The 16,370-nt window shown below is 44.8% G+C and overlaps 2 protein-coding genes across 5 annotated transcripts in view; both read left to right on the top strand.

Moving 5' to 3' along the window:
• Window positions 1-8,683, top strand: part of PLCB2 (phospholipase C beta 2) — a 93,415-nt gene extending 84,732 nt beyond the window's left edge. For all 4 annotated transcript variants that reach the window (XM_054972226.1, XM_054972225.1, XM_054972224.1 and 1 more), the window contains exons 29-32: window positions 848-943; window positions 2,036-2,093; window positions 3,955-4,041; window positions 7,423-8,683. In XM_054972226.1, the coding sequence (XP_054828201.1) occupies window positions 848-943; window positions 2,036-2,093; window positions 3,955-4,041; window positions 7,423-7,701 (520 nt within the window). In that variant the 3' untranslated portion in view covers window positions 7,702-8,683. The remainder of the gene's footprint in view (window positions 1-847; window positions 944-2,035; window positions 2,094-3,954; window positions 4,042-7,422) is intronic.
• Window positions 8,684-14,090: 5,407 nt separating this feature from the next.
• On the top strand, window positions 14,091-15,607 carry ANKRD63 (ankyrin repeat domain 63). The gene has a single exon (XM_054969919.1). The coding sequence runs from the start codon at window positions 14,831-14,833 to the stop codon at window positions 15,605-15,607; it is 777 nt and encodes a 258-aa protein (XP_054825894.1). The 5' UTR covers window positions 14,091-14,830.
• Window positions 15,608-16,370: the final 763 nt, after the last annotated feature.

Below are 16,370 nucleotides of genomic sequence, written 5' to 3'. Positions count from 1 at the left end.
GCATCAGGACCTGGGCAATTAAATCCCAAGCCATCTCTCTGGGTGAGACCAGATGAATTGTGACTAGAATCGTTTTAGTTTATTTAGGCATTGCCTGTGTCCACAGACCTCAGCTGTCTTGATTTGGGGGGGGGGGGAGGTTTGTCTGAAGAATGACCTTCTGTAGTCCAAAGCATATAAACAACTAATTTATCCAATAAGTGTTTGTTTCAGCCCAGTTCAGCTAGGGGGCAATATATGTGCAAAGCTGGTTTCTGTGTATCACCACTGGCAAACCATCTGCAAATGTCTCCTGCACATGCAGCCTTTTCAGATTTGACTGCTTGACTGCATGCATGGAACTCTTTTTAAAGAAATCCTAAAAAAACCCAGCTGTTTGGGAAGAGTAGGGGGCAGAATGGAACTGATCGGAAGGATTGTGTGTAATTTTGAAAGGTATCCACATAAGCAGGCTCTCTGGCGCTCAGGTGCTTTTGGTTCAGGACACTACCAGTAACCAGTCTGAACTGGGGAAAAGAGAGCTGTCGTACTTTGGTTAGTCGCTGCAGATTGAAATCCCCAAATACAAACGGTTAGAGAATTGACAGCAGGGATTTGCATGATGTAACCTGTGTATAATAGGTGTGCATTTTCTCTCATCCCATGGGGATCATACACCTCAGGCAAGGAACAGTTTCAATCCAGTAAACAAAGGGCTTTATGTTGCGTTTCTTCTACCAACAATTCTCTGCTTCATGACCGAGGAACTTGAAAATATTACTTATGTAGAGGGGAAAACGTTTTGTATTGATAGAATGTATTGTTCTTGTAATTCATAAAGTATGTCTGATAATCTGTTCCTGTGCAGTTACAATAAAGAGTTGAAGAAGAAACTGGAGGTCAAGAGAATAGACCGAATCCAAGCCGTGGCTAAGAATGCCAGTGACAGGAGTGCTCAGGAAAGGTATATTGATAGGCAGATGGACCTACATTTCTCTCAGCGACTCTGTTTGAGTTTCGTTTCCTATCAATAGATAGCATCGTGTAGTGGTTAGAGTGCTGGATGAGGACCTGGGCAATCCAGGTTTGAATCCCCATTCTGCTGTGGAAGCTCACTGGTTGTCCTTGAGACAGCCACTCTCTCTGCCTCACCACAGCAATAACATGGAGGATGGGAGGACAATGTTGTCAGCTACTTTAGGTATCCATTAGGGAGCAAAATGAAGCATAAATATCTAAGTGAAATAAAAACAACTCTATTAAATATATTGTAAAAATAGAGAAAGTAATACAAAATGCACCAAAAGAAACCATAAAGCAGAAATACGGATTAAAAAACCAATCTAAAATTGCCTCAGTATGCTGAACAATTGACATTAGATTTAACAAGAATAGCTCTTAGCTTTGCTATGGTGGTAGCAAACAAAACAACTTCTGTTATTTCTTGTTAAGGCAAAACATTGTGTCTCATTGAGAAGAATCTCAAGTTTCAGAAAGGTCTGCATAAAAGATGTTCTAGTTACAACTTGGGAAAAGTATTCATTCCTAACATCCTTGTAAGTAGGACGGAGCAAGTCAAGTCCTCAACTGATCTGTCTTCACAAAAGCAGTTTAATGGCCAGCTTGATTTTCAACTCTGTCCTTCTTATGGCTGTCTAGTGCCAAAGCTGTCACTAGTTGGTATTTAAGTGTGATGAAAACTTTCCCCATTACTGGAACTCTCTCATCGGGGTTGGTTTCCTTAATAGATGCTCATTATCTGACAAGATATCGGTGAAGGCCATTGCTTAGGTGATTGAATTTTGTATAAATTTTCAGTATCCGCTATAATATTCAAAGTATTCAAGAGGACACTGCAGGTTAGCTGCCCCTTGAATAGGAATTGGGCACTTCTCTGTATTCAAAAGTGTATTTTTTTATCTTTCTATATTGAATAGTCATTTTAATTGGGTTCCCATGATGATAAACCTGTCAATCATCTCTAATCAAAGCTACAGGCACCCCCAAGATAACAGACCTAACAATTTAATTCCTGGTGTGTTTTTTTCCTCTAAAGGTTAAAGAGAGAAATCAACTGCACACATATTCAAGAAGTGGTACAGCAGATCAAACAGGTAAGAATCTCTTGGGTAGCCTCCTAAATCCCCCTCCCTGCCAAGATCACTTGACAAGCTCCCCTGATTTGAATGAAGTTTGGATTCCATGAGTTGCAAGGAAGCCATCTTGCTCCTTTTATCTAGTTCTAATAAAGAATGTACATTTAGATTCCACAGGGACCTTGCCAAGGCTTCGTTATATGGCTCAAGGAAAGAGCCTGAGACTTAGCATAATGACTTCCAGCTCTACCCTTCTTTCATTTGGCAGGATGTCTTAAGAAGTTCTAGAAGATGCAGTTTCAGGGTCCAAGGCTCATTGCTTGGACCCTGTTTAAACTGGTACTTTGGCATAAGTAGTTTAATCTGGCCCAGGACTCATGATACTGTTGTCAAAGTAGCTGTTGGCATGCTAGCTTGCATTTTCTCACTTCCTACTTCGGTCTCCTCCATTGCATCTACACATCCCTTTCTATTATATTTCAGGCCTATCACTTAATTTAAATCCTCACTTAAATTTCCTAGCTGAATAGTTCTGAAATGCATGTATAGAGGGAACCCTTTGTGGTTGCTAAGCATGACCTGGAAGCAGCTGACTGCTTGCCCAACCACAGGTCACCAAGCAACTATATAAAAGCTCCAGAGGAGTTAGCCGTGTTAGTCTGTAGTAGCAAAATCAAAAAGAGTCCAGTAGCACCTTTAAGACTAACCAATTTTATTGTAGCATAATTCAAGAACCACGTTCGTGGTTCTCGAAAGCTTATGCTACAATAAAATTGGTTAGTCTTAAAGGTGCTACTGGACTCTTTTTGATTTATATAAAAGCTAGCACAGTACTGAAACTTATCAAGTAATTACCTGATCGCAAAGGCATTCTTGGCAGCTGTGGTGATAAACTCCAAGGACTTCGTACACAAGACAAGTCTCTTCCTTGGGTGAACAGTACCTCAGCATGTGCTTTCGTAAAATGAATAAGGATGAGAAATAATAGGAGCCTCAGCCCTGTTGTGTTGTGTTGTAACCAGCTTTCTGGAGTGGTGGGGAGGTCACTGGCTGCTCCAGTTTTTAAAGTGTAACAGCAGAAGACGCTGTGTGTTTGTCATCTTTCATTCCTTTGCCTTAGACAAGGAGTCTCCAGTGGGCCTTACACCATGACAGATGTGATTCTTCTTTCACAGCTGTCAGTTTTCTTGCTCTGTCTCACTTGTAAGCAGACTTCCCAGCAGAGGAGCAGGTCCCAGTGTAATTAACTACCCTGTACTGTGAAGACAGCTATAGTTTTTCCTAAGGATAAAGAGACGTGCATAATTTCAGCAGCAAGGCCACTTGCAAGCATACTGTCTGCTACTTAGGCATACATATTGTCCTCCTGGGCATCAGTATCAGGGACAGCCTGGTTTTCTAGTTCTGAGAAAAAGGAGGGTTCTGAAGCACTGATTGGCTAGCCCTGGCGTATCAGTCAAAAAGCGACTAACTGCCCTTACTTGGGCACACAGGGCTGATTGGTTGCCTCTTAGGACAGTCAGGAAGCCACCTTCCTTCTCCTAACAATTACTGCAAAATTTAGAAAAAAACAAAAATCAAGATTAACAAAAAAAGAAAGTCCCAAACAATTTGGATTTATATCCATAAAAAAACAAAAATAGTCTCAGACCTGATGGGTTATCATTTTTGATCCACAGCCTTTATATTTCATGAGGCCAACCCCACCTTGAGTAGGTGCCAGAGTTTAACCTTGGAGCGTCTATGAGTTACCATGAAACAGGTTTGATAGCAGCAAGTGTGCAGCATCATTTTTGGGATGGGCTAGGGTTTGCTGATTGGTTATATTATTACTTTTACGTGATTAAATTGAGGAAGATTATTTTTTCCTTTTTTCAAGTTGAATGAAAAGCAGGCCAAGTATCAACAAGTCCTGGAAACAAAGCAGACAGACTGCCTTGAGAAAATTAAAGGAAGAGAAACCCAGGTATCTCACTGTGGATAATTCACACCCAATGTCTTTCATGGTTATTGAGTGGACCAGTAATGCAAGAAAAGAATCACAGGCATAGGGTGAGGTGGGAGTCGCAGGTCCAAGCCTTGCTTCTCTCTGGCAGGCAGCCCTGATGCCTTCAAAGCCATTGAATGAAAGGGGTGCAGGGGTCCCAGCCTATTGCTCCTCCTCTTCTTCCTGGTTCTCTCCTGTGCTCCAAAGGGGAGAAACTGAACAATTCCTCCTGGCCTCCTTTGAAGGCAGTGCAACAAGCCTCATATGCCCCCTGGCTGCTTCTGACCTCTTGCAAGGCTCTCCCCACCCAAGGCTGAGAATGACTTCAGCCAAGTCCTGCCTCTGCCTCCTTCTGACCCCCCCCCCCCGGATGCTGCTGATCAGGTGGCGGTTCAGCTCTTGAAAGAGGAGCAGCTCTGTGAAGACCCTGTGTATGCTCCCTGCCAAGTCTGGGGATTTTCCCACTCCCATACATCAAGAATTAATCCCGACATTCCAAGTCGCTCTCCTGCATCCATTAAGTAGCACTCACTGCACACATCACATTCCTTAGTTCTCTGCAATCAAGGACACTCCAAGTGGTTTCAGTCCCATCCCATTTACCCACCTTAGGGACTGACAAAATCAAAAGGCAGGATGTAAACATTTGAATAAACAACATTATATGCCACTAGCTGAAAACAGTAACAAAGGACTCAGGGTAAACAAATAAGAAATGCAGAGACCCCCTCAGAGACCCCCTCACCTCTGCAGGAGTATACCGTATACCCTGCAGCTGTGGACAAGTTTACATCGGGACCACAAAGCGTAGCATCCAGACAAGAATAAAAGAACATGAAAGACACTGCAGACTTGGACAGCCTGAAAAATCAGCAGTGGCTGAACATAGCCTAACTCAAACAGGGCACAGTATCTTATTCCAGGACACCAAAATACTGGACAACACTTCCAACTACTTTGTCAGACTGCACAGGGAAGCCATTGAAATTCACAAGCATAAGCAAAACTTCAACAGGAAAGAAGAAACCTTAAGAATGAACAGAGCATGGGCTCCAGTTCTGAAAAACACCAGGCCAACAAAACACTCCACACCCGACAATAGCCCTGCAGAGAAGATTAGCACATCAAGCACCAATCCATATGCAAAAGAACCGCCTCAGGATACAGTGAAGCCTCCCGCCATTAGCATTCCACACCCTGGGAAACTCTTACAGAATGACTCAGCTCAACCCCACCCCTCCTGAGTAGATACAAATGACCTACATCTTTTCCACACTGTGACACTGAGAGATCTCTGTCTTTTGGTGCTACACCTCTGAAGATGCCAGCCACAGCTGCTGGCGAAACGTCAGGAACTACAATGCCAAGACCACGGCAATACAGCCCGGAAAACCCCCAACAACCAAATAAGAAATGGTTGCTTAAATAACAAGGCTGTGTTCATCAGCTTCCCTATTGCCCATCTATCTCCTTATTTTTATCCCACTCTTCTTTCAAGGAGCTCAGGGTGGCATTCATAAATCTCCTATTTCCTACCCCTCTGCTTTTGTCCTCACAACAGACTTTTAAATTAGGCAGAGAGTGTGTGTGACTGGTCCAAGTGGAAATTTGAACCCTGATCTGTCTGATCACTACACCAAACTGGCTCACTAATATTAGTTTTGCATGTATTTAACTGTCATCAGTTTGCGGATGAGAAATTAAAACAACAACCAGAAATCCAGATGGTTCAAGCAAGTGAGCCATGTAGTATTATGTAGAAGTTGGCAGGAGAGGGTAGATAGAAAATTACATTCTAAGAATCACCAACAGCATTCTAAGCCCTCCTCCCCAAACTATAATTCCCAAAGGATTCTTTGGAAGAAGATGTGTCAATTAAATTAGTAAACAACTTAAGTTTGTAGTCAATAGGCCACCAAAAGAGAGGCTGGTAAAAGTCTCAGTTGAGGGGCTGTTTCTTAGATAATCTATCAAACTGGAGTTTTCCAGAAGTAGCAATCTCTTGACGTTCCCATCTTTTGTCTGTCTTAGAATTTTACACACACACACAGCCCTTCAAGTGGTCTCTCTTTTCAGTTCTAAGCACAGTAGATTTGCTAAACTTGTTTTGGAGTCAGCTCAAGTCTCAAATACAATTCTTTGGAGAATTAATATATATATCATGCATCAACCAGTGATACAACCTGGCATGTCTTAACACAACAAACTTTCTTGGCTAATCTGAGAAAGAGATGAACCGTCCTTTCTGTACATTTTCCAAAAATCTACATTCCATGTGAAAGGTTGATCGATAAATTCATTATAGTACAAACTGGTCCTTTGCTAGGAAGCTGTAATGAAGGACATCTTTGCTTCCTGTGTTTTAAGGGCCAAACTGCACATTATCTGTGACTTGAGTATCACATGGAGTCCCATAGCAGAGCCATTTCGACTCAAGAAAATTACACAGGAGGGAAAGCTCCTCCCCCCTCTGCACTATATTCCTAAGCTAAATCAGGCCGCAGCACACTTGGGAGTGTTAGTTCCCCGGTGTCACATCTATCTGAAAAAGGCCACAGTTGAGTTTAGGGTGCCCTGACTCAACTCATGTCACAAGTAATGAATTTTGACCCAAAATTTAGGTTAGATAATTGTCTAGTCTGTAAGAAGGCTTCCAATAATGATTACAACTTTCTTTGGTTTAAGAATTTGCATGGTGTTTAGTTCTTTTGAAAAAGGGTGGTGTGGGAAAGGACCAACAGGAGACTGCATGCACCTGTGCTAGAAAAGCATCAGTTGCACATTCCCTTGCCAGCTTCCCATTGTTGTTATCTCAGTGTCCCTGGGAATATCACTTCAGGTCAGCACTGAGAAGAACCAGTGTGGTGTAGTGGTTCAGGTGTTGGACTAGGATCTAGAAATTCCAGGTCTGAATCCCCACCCTGTCGTGGAAGCTCACAGCGCCAGTCACACACACACTCAGCCTAACCTACATCACAGGGTTGAGGATAAAATGGAGGAAAGAATTATGTAAGAAGCTTTGGGTCCCCATTGCAGAGAAAGGTGAGGAATAAATGAAACAAACACCCATTAGCAAATGCCTCTTTAAAAAAAAAAAGTCTGAGCACAAAAAAGCTATAAAGAGATGACCTGACTGATATTGAGGATTGTGTCCCACAGTGTGGGTACCAGCCTAGAAAGAGACAGACTCCATTTAAGATAAGGTGTCTTTTAACTATATCCTCCCAGTGCCAGAATCATTCCTCAGCCGCAAAATTCCATAAATACACAACAGTCACTGAATTTTGTTGTGTTTCTTCTGGGTGCAGTAGGAGGATGTGTTCCCTGGATGTTGACAGTTGTCTTTTTTTTTTTTTGCAGCTCCACCAGGAAGCTTTGGGAGAGTATGAGGAGAAGGTGAAAGCCCTCAATGCAGAGGTGCAGGACTTAGTGAAGAACTGCATCAAAGTCTGTTTCCCTCTAGAAGCTGAAGTGGCCAAAGAAGAGGTCCTCAATGCTGCTGACGAGGGAGACGAGAGGCTGAAGCCACAACTGCAAGAAAACGACCTGGTGCTCGAGTCTGTACAGCTTAAAACTCAGACGGCAGAGAATTATTTAGAATTTGAGGAATCCACTGATACTCAGTGCAGCAGATTGTAAGACTTCACCTAATTACTGTTAGTTCTTCAATTAATCCTGATTTTAAGGATGCCTTATTTTAAAATGGTGCTTTGTTGCAGAAAGCAATTCCTTAATGGGGTTCCTCATTGCAACTTCAGAGTATCTGCTTCAAAGTTTGATCTGTAATCTAAATAACTCAGAGTCTACAAGGAAATTTGTACTTTCTACAATTAACAGATTCTGTTGGGAAGAAACAACATTGAAACTTGTCAGAAATGGTGGAAAGTGGTGATAGTTCTTCTAAATCCCCCTGCAACAGGGATCCTCATTCCAATTGTTTCAGGTACCAGTGAAGCAGAAGCAAGCAAGAGACTGGAAGGTTAATGGGGAGGAGGCTGGCAGGAAAGTTGAGAAGAGGGGTTTCCCCCCATTTCAAAATATGAACCCCACAGCTTATCAATGGTTTATGGCCTAGAAAAATCCCGAGTACCTGGTCATCTGAGCACCCAAAATTAGCACTCAGGCGTCTTTTCAGTTTGGGTTGCTGGTTCTATAAAATTGTTATGCAAGATGAACACTCAAATTAAAATATACCTGCAGCAGAAAATACAAACATGTAAGCTGAGATGTAACATATGTGTGAACACAGCCCATGTATCTCCAGCATATACATGCCTCTTGCTTCAGCAAGATTCCCTCTAATATATACACATTGAGAAAAATATCGCATTTCTGTCTCCAACTCAAACGACAAATGACTGTGGCAGACCCTATTAATACAATGTACACAATGGAAGTTGATTTTAAGAGGGCAAAAGTAACGGGTGCAGAACCCTGCCCCCCCCCAGCAGCCTCCACTGTAATGCCTTTTTTTCTCCAGCCAGGCTCCTCCAATATTCGAAATGGTTACAGTACCCAAAAAAAGTGCTTGGGAGAGAGAGGAGAGCTGTAAGAACAGGAGGTTCCACTCCTCTCATTGGCACATTGCATTTGCTCTTAAAATTGATCTTCCACTCCTATGACTGAGGCTTTCCTAAACTGGTCTGATGCTGTTAAGTGTCCGACTGTGGCTAAATAAGGCACTCACTACAGGGTTCCCTTTAGAAGCAAACACAAGTCCATTGTTTGGAAAAGGAAACTTTACTGCAGAAAAGGTCCATTATAGTCCACTGTCCTGAATAGGAGAATCAGGATGGTACATGATCATTGTTACCAATGAAGAGCAAGCATAAGATACAGCGTAACAATACCCATCTGGATCAGCCTCCCCCCACAGTTCTCAAAACAACATCTCTCAGTCCTGGGAAGCTGCTCTTCTTCAAGGCCAATGCTTGGTGGAACGGTGTTAGACAAAACAGTCTCCTCCGGTGGGGATGCTGCCTGGGAACTGGTGCACCTGGGAAGAAAACACTCAAACACTAGAAGCATTAGAAAATGGAGTCAGTACAGTTTAGATATATACTGGACCTGACATTAAGCATCATTTGAACCAATGTCCCTTGTCAAAGAAGATCATCCACAGTGCAAGGAGCTACCTCAATATTCGAGTTCATAGTTTTTTCCAAAGAAGAGAGGCCTCAAAAGACCACAAGAGATTTCAGAAAATGATCTGTATTTGATGTAGTGGAACTCACTTTCCAAATTTATAGTAGTGTTGTGGTTTCAGATCAATGAGAATGCATAGAACATGGCAGTAATCATCCCTCTAGATCTTTCCTTGACACGTCCTTGAAAAAGACTCCTTTCCAGTTACTTGGAAGCTCTTTTCCTAGCCAAAAGCTTGCTAAGTACAAATTTGTCATGTACTGCAAATCAGCTTACTTAAAATATTTGAAAAGGAGTACAATAAGGAGCGCAGGTAATCCTATGACAAAAACTGAATCAATATAACTCAGCACTACCCAAATTGCTTCTCCCTACAATCCATCTTCAGCTTTTTTCCAAGTAAGCTGTAAATTCAACCACACATGAACAATACCATCTATACTGAAATCCTAGCTAAAATCTGAACACAGTTGCACATACTTGAGCACTCACTGGTTCCGTTCACATTCTAATCAAAAGTCGCAAGCTGGAGCGAATTGTTCAAGGTGATGTTCAGATGAGTCTGAATGAATTGGGATGTGTCCATTTACATGCTATTCTGCTTTCTCACCTGATTACACTGCTTTTTTGCAGCAGCAGCAGCTAACCGCCACAATTCATTTGTTGCTGACTCCAATTTTAAAAGCAGTTACAAGAAATAGTTTTAAAATTTTTCTTAAATTTTTTTAAGTGAGACTTACTACAAGTGTATCTATGTGTCTTCCATGTCTGTCTATGAACTCAGCTAACACAATACAAATAGACCAGTTTACTGATCCAACTGTGATATATGCCTCAGTCATCCATTGAGAAAAATGTAGCTGTTGGTCTGGGCAAAAGCAGTTGCAAGCTGCTGGCCTTGTAGAATAAGTGCAGGCACACAACTACTCGTGATGAGTGCTAGCAACAAGACAATCCAATCCGGAGACTGCCTTATAGATAACTGAGGGAGTTGGGCAGGGTAAGCTCACCTACTGGAACATGCCAAAGTTAGCATCCCTCCTTAGTCTGGATTGGTTTTGCAGGCATCCCTCCTGTGTAGCTGCCTGAAATCTGTTGCTTGAAGGTCCGTAAGAGCCACCAGCAAAAAAAAAGTGTACTGTTTTCATTTGCAAAATAATCAGTACTTCCACAGGGTATTACATGCTTTGAAATTAGACACAGGTAAATTAGTCCTTCGCATTCAGTATCTGGGGATGGTTGCAGAGATGCTGGGCCACATGGAAAGTCACCAGAGGGAGAACATCATCACCGAAAGGGGCCTAACAATAACAACTTTGGATAACAGTATAATAATCTCAACAGGGGAAGGAAAGAAGGCTTTGTGATATGCTTCCCTGTTGGGCTAAATCAACTGGCAGGGCATTCTCTTCTGGTAAGTATGCACACTCCACTAGGTTGCATATTTTCTCCAACAGCAAATTGAAGGAATCCACTGGATTGTGTTAACACAGATTCATAGTAAAGCAGCAATGGGTTGGATGGATGATTAAACCGCTGATATGAACTGCAGAGTGGCAGCTGGCATCAGTTTGCAATTCCAACATTTCATCTGGGCGCTTCCCAAGACTTAAGGTCAATAATGCCTCTGTAACAGCCAAACGAGACATGACAGTGTTCTTGTGGGTGACACCACCATTTTAATTGATTTTAAAACGTTGTGGGTGGGGGTGGGTTGGACCCCAAGACCTATTCATTTTGCAAGCAAATACACAAAAATAAACACTATCCTAAAACAGAAGGGAATACTGGCATGAAGAATACCGGGGACCAAGGAATACATGATGATCATTCTTTGAAAGTGATAACTTAAGAACTTAATTTGCCCCAGCGCTGCCCATGAGCAGATAAATCTGCTCAAAGGTGGTGTCGTGGCTGGGTTTTACTTTTGACACACACTGAGAATTCCTCTTCTGAGCCATGAGAGTCATGGGGAAAGATGTGGCTCATTTCGTTTACCTAGAAAGCGTTCAGAAGATGGCTTTACAAATGGCTTTCTCCTTAATACACTTAAACCATTCCTTTCTTCATTATAAGTTATCTGGATGGTTAACAAACAGCAAAACAATAGACTTTGTATTTGAAAGGGTGTTGTGATGTTGCTGATCCACATTACTGACTCTGAGAAGATTCCCAGTTATTCCAAAATAAAAAAGATAAATGTTCTCTATGTTAAACAGCAAAGCATAAAAGGAAAAGGTTTTTCTTACACTTATTAGTATTAACTTCATTTATAGCCCACCTTTTGCACTGAGACTGGAGTCAGATTACAGTATATGAAAAGCAATTCAATCAGATAGCAAAGACGGCAAATAAGCAATGCAGTTAGGCTTAGGATTATATAACTGGAAAGCAATACAAATAAAAAACTCCCGATACGAACCGTTCGGAATACACCTGCACTGTTTTAATATGCTTCACCACCCCCAAATGTGAAGCTGGAATTCTGTTCTATTAATGACTGGGAACCATGAAATGAAAAAAATGGTATTTTCTCCACATTAATTAAGACCTTTCTAGTTTCAGAGAGATGTTGACTGAATCCCGAAACAGAATGTTGTACACATGTATGCATATGCTGAGCATCATTATGTATGTGGCATGAGTCCTAGTTTGCAAATGGATACATCAGATTCTGTATGGAAAGTTGTCTCCTTACCAATTTTTTCTCTGTTCCTCTTCACATATATAAAAAGGTTACTTGACCTGATTTTCATCCAACAATATCGAAAGAAGCAGGTTGTTTCACAGAGCCCTGGCAATGCCTGATTGGTGGCTTATTATTACATTTTAATTAATGTAATGATGCAAGCAGAAACTTTAGGCATTGAATACCACTGTGATAGTTTCAAGCATTTTGTGCAGCCAACCAATGAAAAGTGAAAAAGCAAACACCCAGAAAATGATTGAAATTGATGTGAAATGGCTACTTGATTTCTGTTTTCATGCTCTATGCAAACAGATCTAAATTTGGGCTACATCAGCACATACAGAGGGTGCTTTAGCTGCCATTGGTGCCCACTGGCTTTTTGCACACTACAGCACCAGTGACATCCAATGGTAATCTGACGCACGTAGAGCTGAACTTGCACTCACATAAATATCAGTGCAAAATCACCAGTAAATATTTAGTAGTCTTCTGTGCGTCTAGAATTTTTCCTCAAACTGGCAGGGAAGCAAAAATGTTATGCTGTTTTCACTTAAAATTAAAAGTAGATTTTTAGCCTTCAAGGATTAGTTTGCCAACATAACTGGTAGTTTCTATAAAAGGCTCTGGCGCTCAGCCTCTGTGCACCGCCTGGTAACATCCTCCTCTCTCATAGCCACCTTCCCCTCACCGTACACCTAAATGCCTATTACTTACCCTTATGTCTCTTTATAAAGCCACATGGCTTCTGGCAAAAAAGAGCTTGCTATACTGTGTAGAGCACTGTTCTCAGAGCCCATTGCATCCTGGTCACCTACTCTGACACCAAATAAAAGCATGACATTTGAATTCATGTAATATGATATGAAAGCTCTAGCTACAATAGCTACTTCACAAGTGCAAGTTGCCATGATGCAACAAATATACATGTGAACCACTCCTTGCTTTCAGCCAGTGTGTGAAGATGCATCACATCTTCGTCTGCTTTCATGCCAGGAAGCTTATTCCTGCTGGAAAGAAGGGTACAAGCAGGCAGGGCAACCTTTAGAGGCCCATGAATTTGGGTTGTAAAAACAGCACGGATGCACTCATCCTGCTCTTGGGATATTCCTCAGGGGTTATCTTCTCCAGGTTCAATGCTTTTTGGAAGCAGTATTTTTTTTCATGCTTCCCCACAACATTTGTGTACCTTCAGGGGTTTCCCCAGCTTTTCTCAAATCTTTCCCAAACCTGCAGTGCTCCAAAGTTGGGGGGAAAGATCATAGTAAAGGCTGGATGGCTGCTGTATGTGTAGGTAAATTAGGATTTTCTGGACCACATGGTAGCCATTTTCCCTGACCCTGTCCCTGTGGCAGCCTTTTCCTCCTCCCCCGACTCCACTAGAATAGCCTTGTATCAATATATTGTTGTGACAACAAGTATAGCAGATGATCTGAATTTTCAGCTTTCATTTTTAAAACAGTGTCTAGCCCCTTGCTGAGATATAAGGAAAAGGCGTATCTTTGTAAGGGAACCTGGTATACCTGTTGTTGCAAGGTGTGTAAATATAACACTATCCTAGCACTTTTTTAAAAAAATTGCAAAAGCCCTGGTGGGCCAGGAAAGGTGAGATGGCCACTGATGGAAAACCTGCCTTGTGGAAGTCCCATTGCTGCTACTCTTTATCTGCAGCCACACCAGCAACAGGTAAAGGTAAAGGTAGTCCCCTGTGCAAGCACTGAGTCATTACTGACCCATGGGGAGACGTCGCATCACGACATTTTCTTGGCAGACTTTTTTCGGGGTGGTTTGCTATTGCCTTCCCCAGTCATCTACACTTTACCTGCAGGAACCTGGGCACTCATTTTACTGACCTTGGAAGGATGGAAGGCTGAGCTGGCTATTTGAACTCAGCTTCCGCCAGGATTGAACTCAGGTCATGAGCAGAGCCTGGGCTGCAGTACTGCAGCTTACCACTCTGCACACGGGGCTTTTACCAGCAACAGAGAAACCACAAAGTCCCATCCCTGTGTGGGAGACACCTTTGTCACCATCTTTCCTGTAGAAAAGCAGGGAGAAAAAGACTCTCAGGTGAGTAGACGACAGGGGCTGCCGTATACAGATCTGGTCTTTTAAACAAACCCAAGCAGACACTGTCAGTGAACTGGCCGATGCTTGTTAAGATCGAGCAACTCCCATCAGACCCCATATTGTGCTTTCTTCACATTGACTCAAACACAGCATCATTCAATGGGCAAATTTCAGAAGTTTGTCTGCAAGTCATCACTGTGATACTAAGGGAGGCCCAAGTGCATTTTATCTTATCTACCGGACCACATTGCCCTTCCATAAGATCATCTAAACAGGAAAAAGCAAATTGGTCAGACTCTGGAGGCACAAAGGGAGGCATTTCTTCGGAGGCCAATGAATCCTTTGTTGGAGGACAATATAAAAATAGTTCACGCAGAAATCTTCACCCATCTCAGAGTCTCATCACTTCCCAATTAAGTTTTCATTCCACTTCTGAGACGCCCTTATACATCCTTGAATATTTTTTAAAAATTGTCATTGCGGAGAGTACATTAAACGATACCATCCTGGAGCAGCAGCTGGGTGCTACTCTGTTGAGGCCTGTAGTGCTAGAGCAGCAGGCATCCCTGCTTCTTGAAGAAGGGACCTGCTTGCCGCTGCTGCCTGCCACCTCGTTGCCCGCCGCCCCAAACCCAGTGGACACCCCTAAGCCTGTAACGCGTGAGGCCTCAACCGGGGGTTGTGGGCGGGGAGTGGCGCGAGCTGGCGGAAGAGAGGGAGCCCCCTCCGACGACCCAGCCTGTCGAGCGGGCGGCGAACGTGCCTCTCCTGGAGCTGGAAGGCAACCATCGCCATGGCGACTTGAGGCGAGGCTATAAAGCGGCTCCAGGGACTGGCCGCCGCCGGAGTCGCCGTCGGGGCCCGGCCATGCTGAAGCCACGGGACCTGGGTCCGGGGGCGGCCACGCGGACCTTCCTGGAGGCGATGCGGGCGGGCCGGCTGCACCTGGGCCGCTTCGTGCTGGACGCCCTGGACGGGAGCATCGTGGACTGCCGGGCGGAGCGGGGCCGCACGCCGCTCATGTTCGCCGTGGCGCTGCAGGACCCGGCGTGGCGCTTGGCCTTCGCGCGGCTGCTGCTGGAGCGCGGCGCCGCCGTCAACCTGCGCGACGACGCCGGGCGCAGCGCCCTCAGCCTGGCCTGCGAGCGCGGCCACCTGGACGCCACCCAGCTGCTGGTCCAGTACGGCGCCGACCCGGACGCGGTGGACGCGCGCGGCTGGAGCCCGCTCATGTACGCCGCCTCGGCCGGCCGCACGGCCGTGGTCGAGTGGCTCCTGCGCGCCTTCCGCCGCCTCGGGCAGCTGTGCCTGGAGCGCGCAGACCGCGCCGGCCGCACCGCCCTGCAGCTGGCCGCTGCCGGCGGGCACGGGCAGTGCGTTCGGGCGCTGCGAGCCGCCGGCGCCCTCGTCCTCACCCTGCCCGAGCCGCCGACCCTCAGCGCCGCCAACGCCGCCGCTCCCTCGGCCCACGTGGCGGGCGGCCGGCGGCGCTCGGAGGAGGAGGCGACGCCCTGGCGGCTGCCCCGCGACTCGGCGCCCGGCAAGCCGGCCTCGGAAGCGGCGCAAGGGGGCCCGTCTCTCAGAGGCCGCCCGCTGGTCCGCAGGGCCACGGCGCCCGACTGCCAGAGCCTCCTGGGCTGCTAGGCGCCTCCGACCACGCCGCGCCGCTCGCTCCTCGGCTGCCTCCGCCTGCCCAGCCTGCCGCGAAGTGGACAGTTGCTTCGCTTCCGTCGCCCGGCCGAGGACTGTGGGCGTGCTTCCCCATCTCGGGGAAGGGAAGGTTTTCCGTTTATTTCTACCGTGGGCGAATCGACCATTTCTGTGCATTTTTCATATCATAATGAGATAAGACTGGTTAATTTATGTGCGTCTGTGTCGCCGGGTTTTACGTCTTCTGTGGGCATGATCCAGCCAGATGTATGCACTTGCAGATCCCCTTCGGTTCAGGGAAAGAGACGAAAATGCTTTCACCCCAGTCAATGGGGGACCTCAGTCGTCTTCACTGTCGCTTGAGCGAAGCCTTTGCGTTGGTTGGCCCAGTTTTTCTCAAACACTGGCTTTGCCTACCTGACTTGGCGCTGAAATTCTGGGAAGAAATCAGTTAGCTCCACCATGTCTCACAGCATTTGGGGGGCCGTCAAAACCATGATCTTTAGGAAGGCTTTTGAGGCGCCCATCTAGATTCATTGGCTACTTACTGGTTTACTCATTTTTCTGCTGGGAGGTATATTTGGCAGTAGGCATTTATTTATGTATTTGAAATATTTATGACCTGCTTCACCAGATTAACCTCTGTCAACATGATTTGGAGTGTTTACATATGTTAGCTGGTTTTATTTGTCATGAATTGTTTTCTTGTGGCTTTATTAGCCACTTTAGTGACTGTACCAGTAGGAAAGGCAGCCTA

The sequence above is a fragment of the Eublepharis macularius genome, chromosome 2 (assembly GCF_028583425.1).
Source record: "Eublepharis macularius isolate TG4126 chromosome 2, MPM_Emac_v1.0, whole genome shotgun sequence".
In the NCBI taxonomy this organism is placed as follows: Eukaryota; Metazoa; Chordata; class Lepidosauria; order Squamata; family Eublepharidae; genus Eublepharis; species Eublepharis macularius.
This window is presented reverse-complemented; position numbering and strand designations above follow the sequence as displayed.

Coding starts and splice junctions, on each gene's coding strand:
- ANKRD63 (XM_054969919.1), top strand. CDS start 14,831: ATGCTGAAGCCACGGGACCTGGGTCCGGGGGCGGCCACGCGGACCTTC.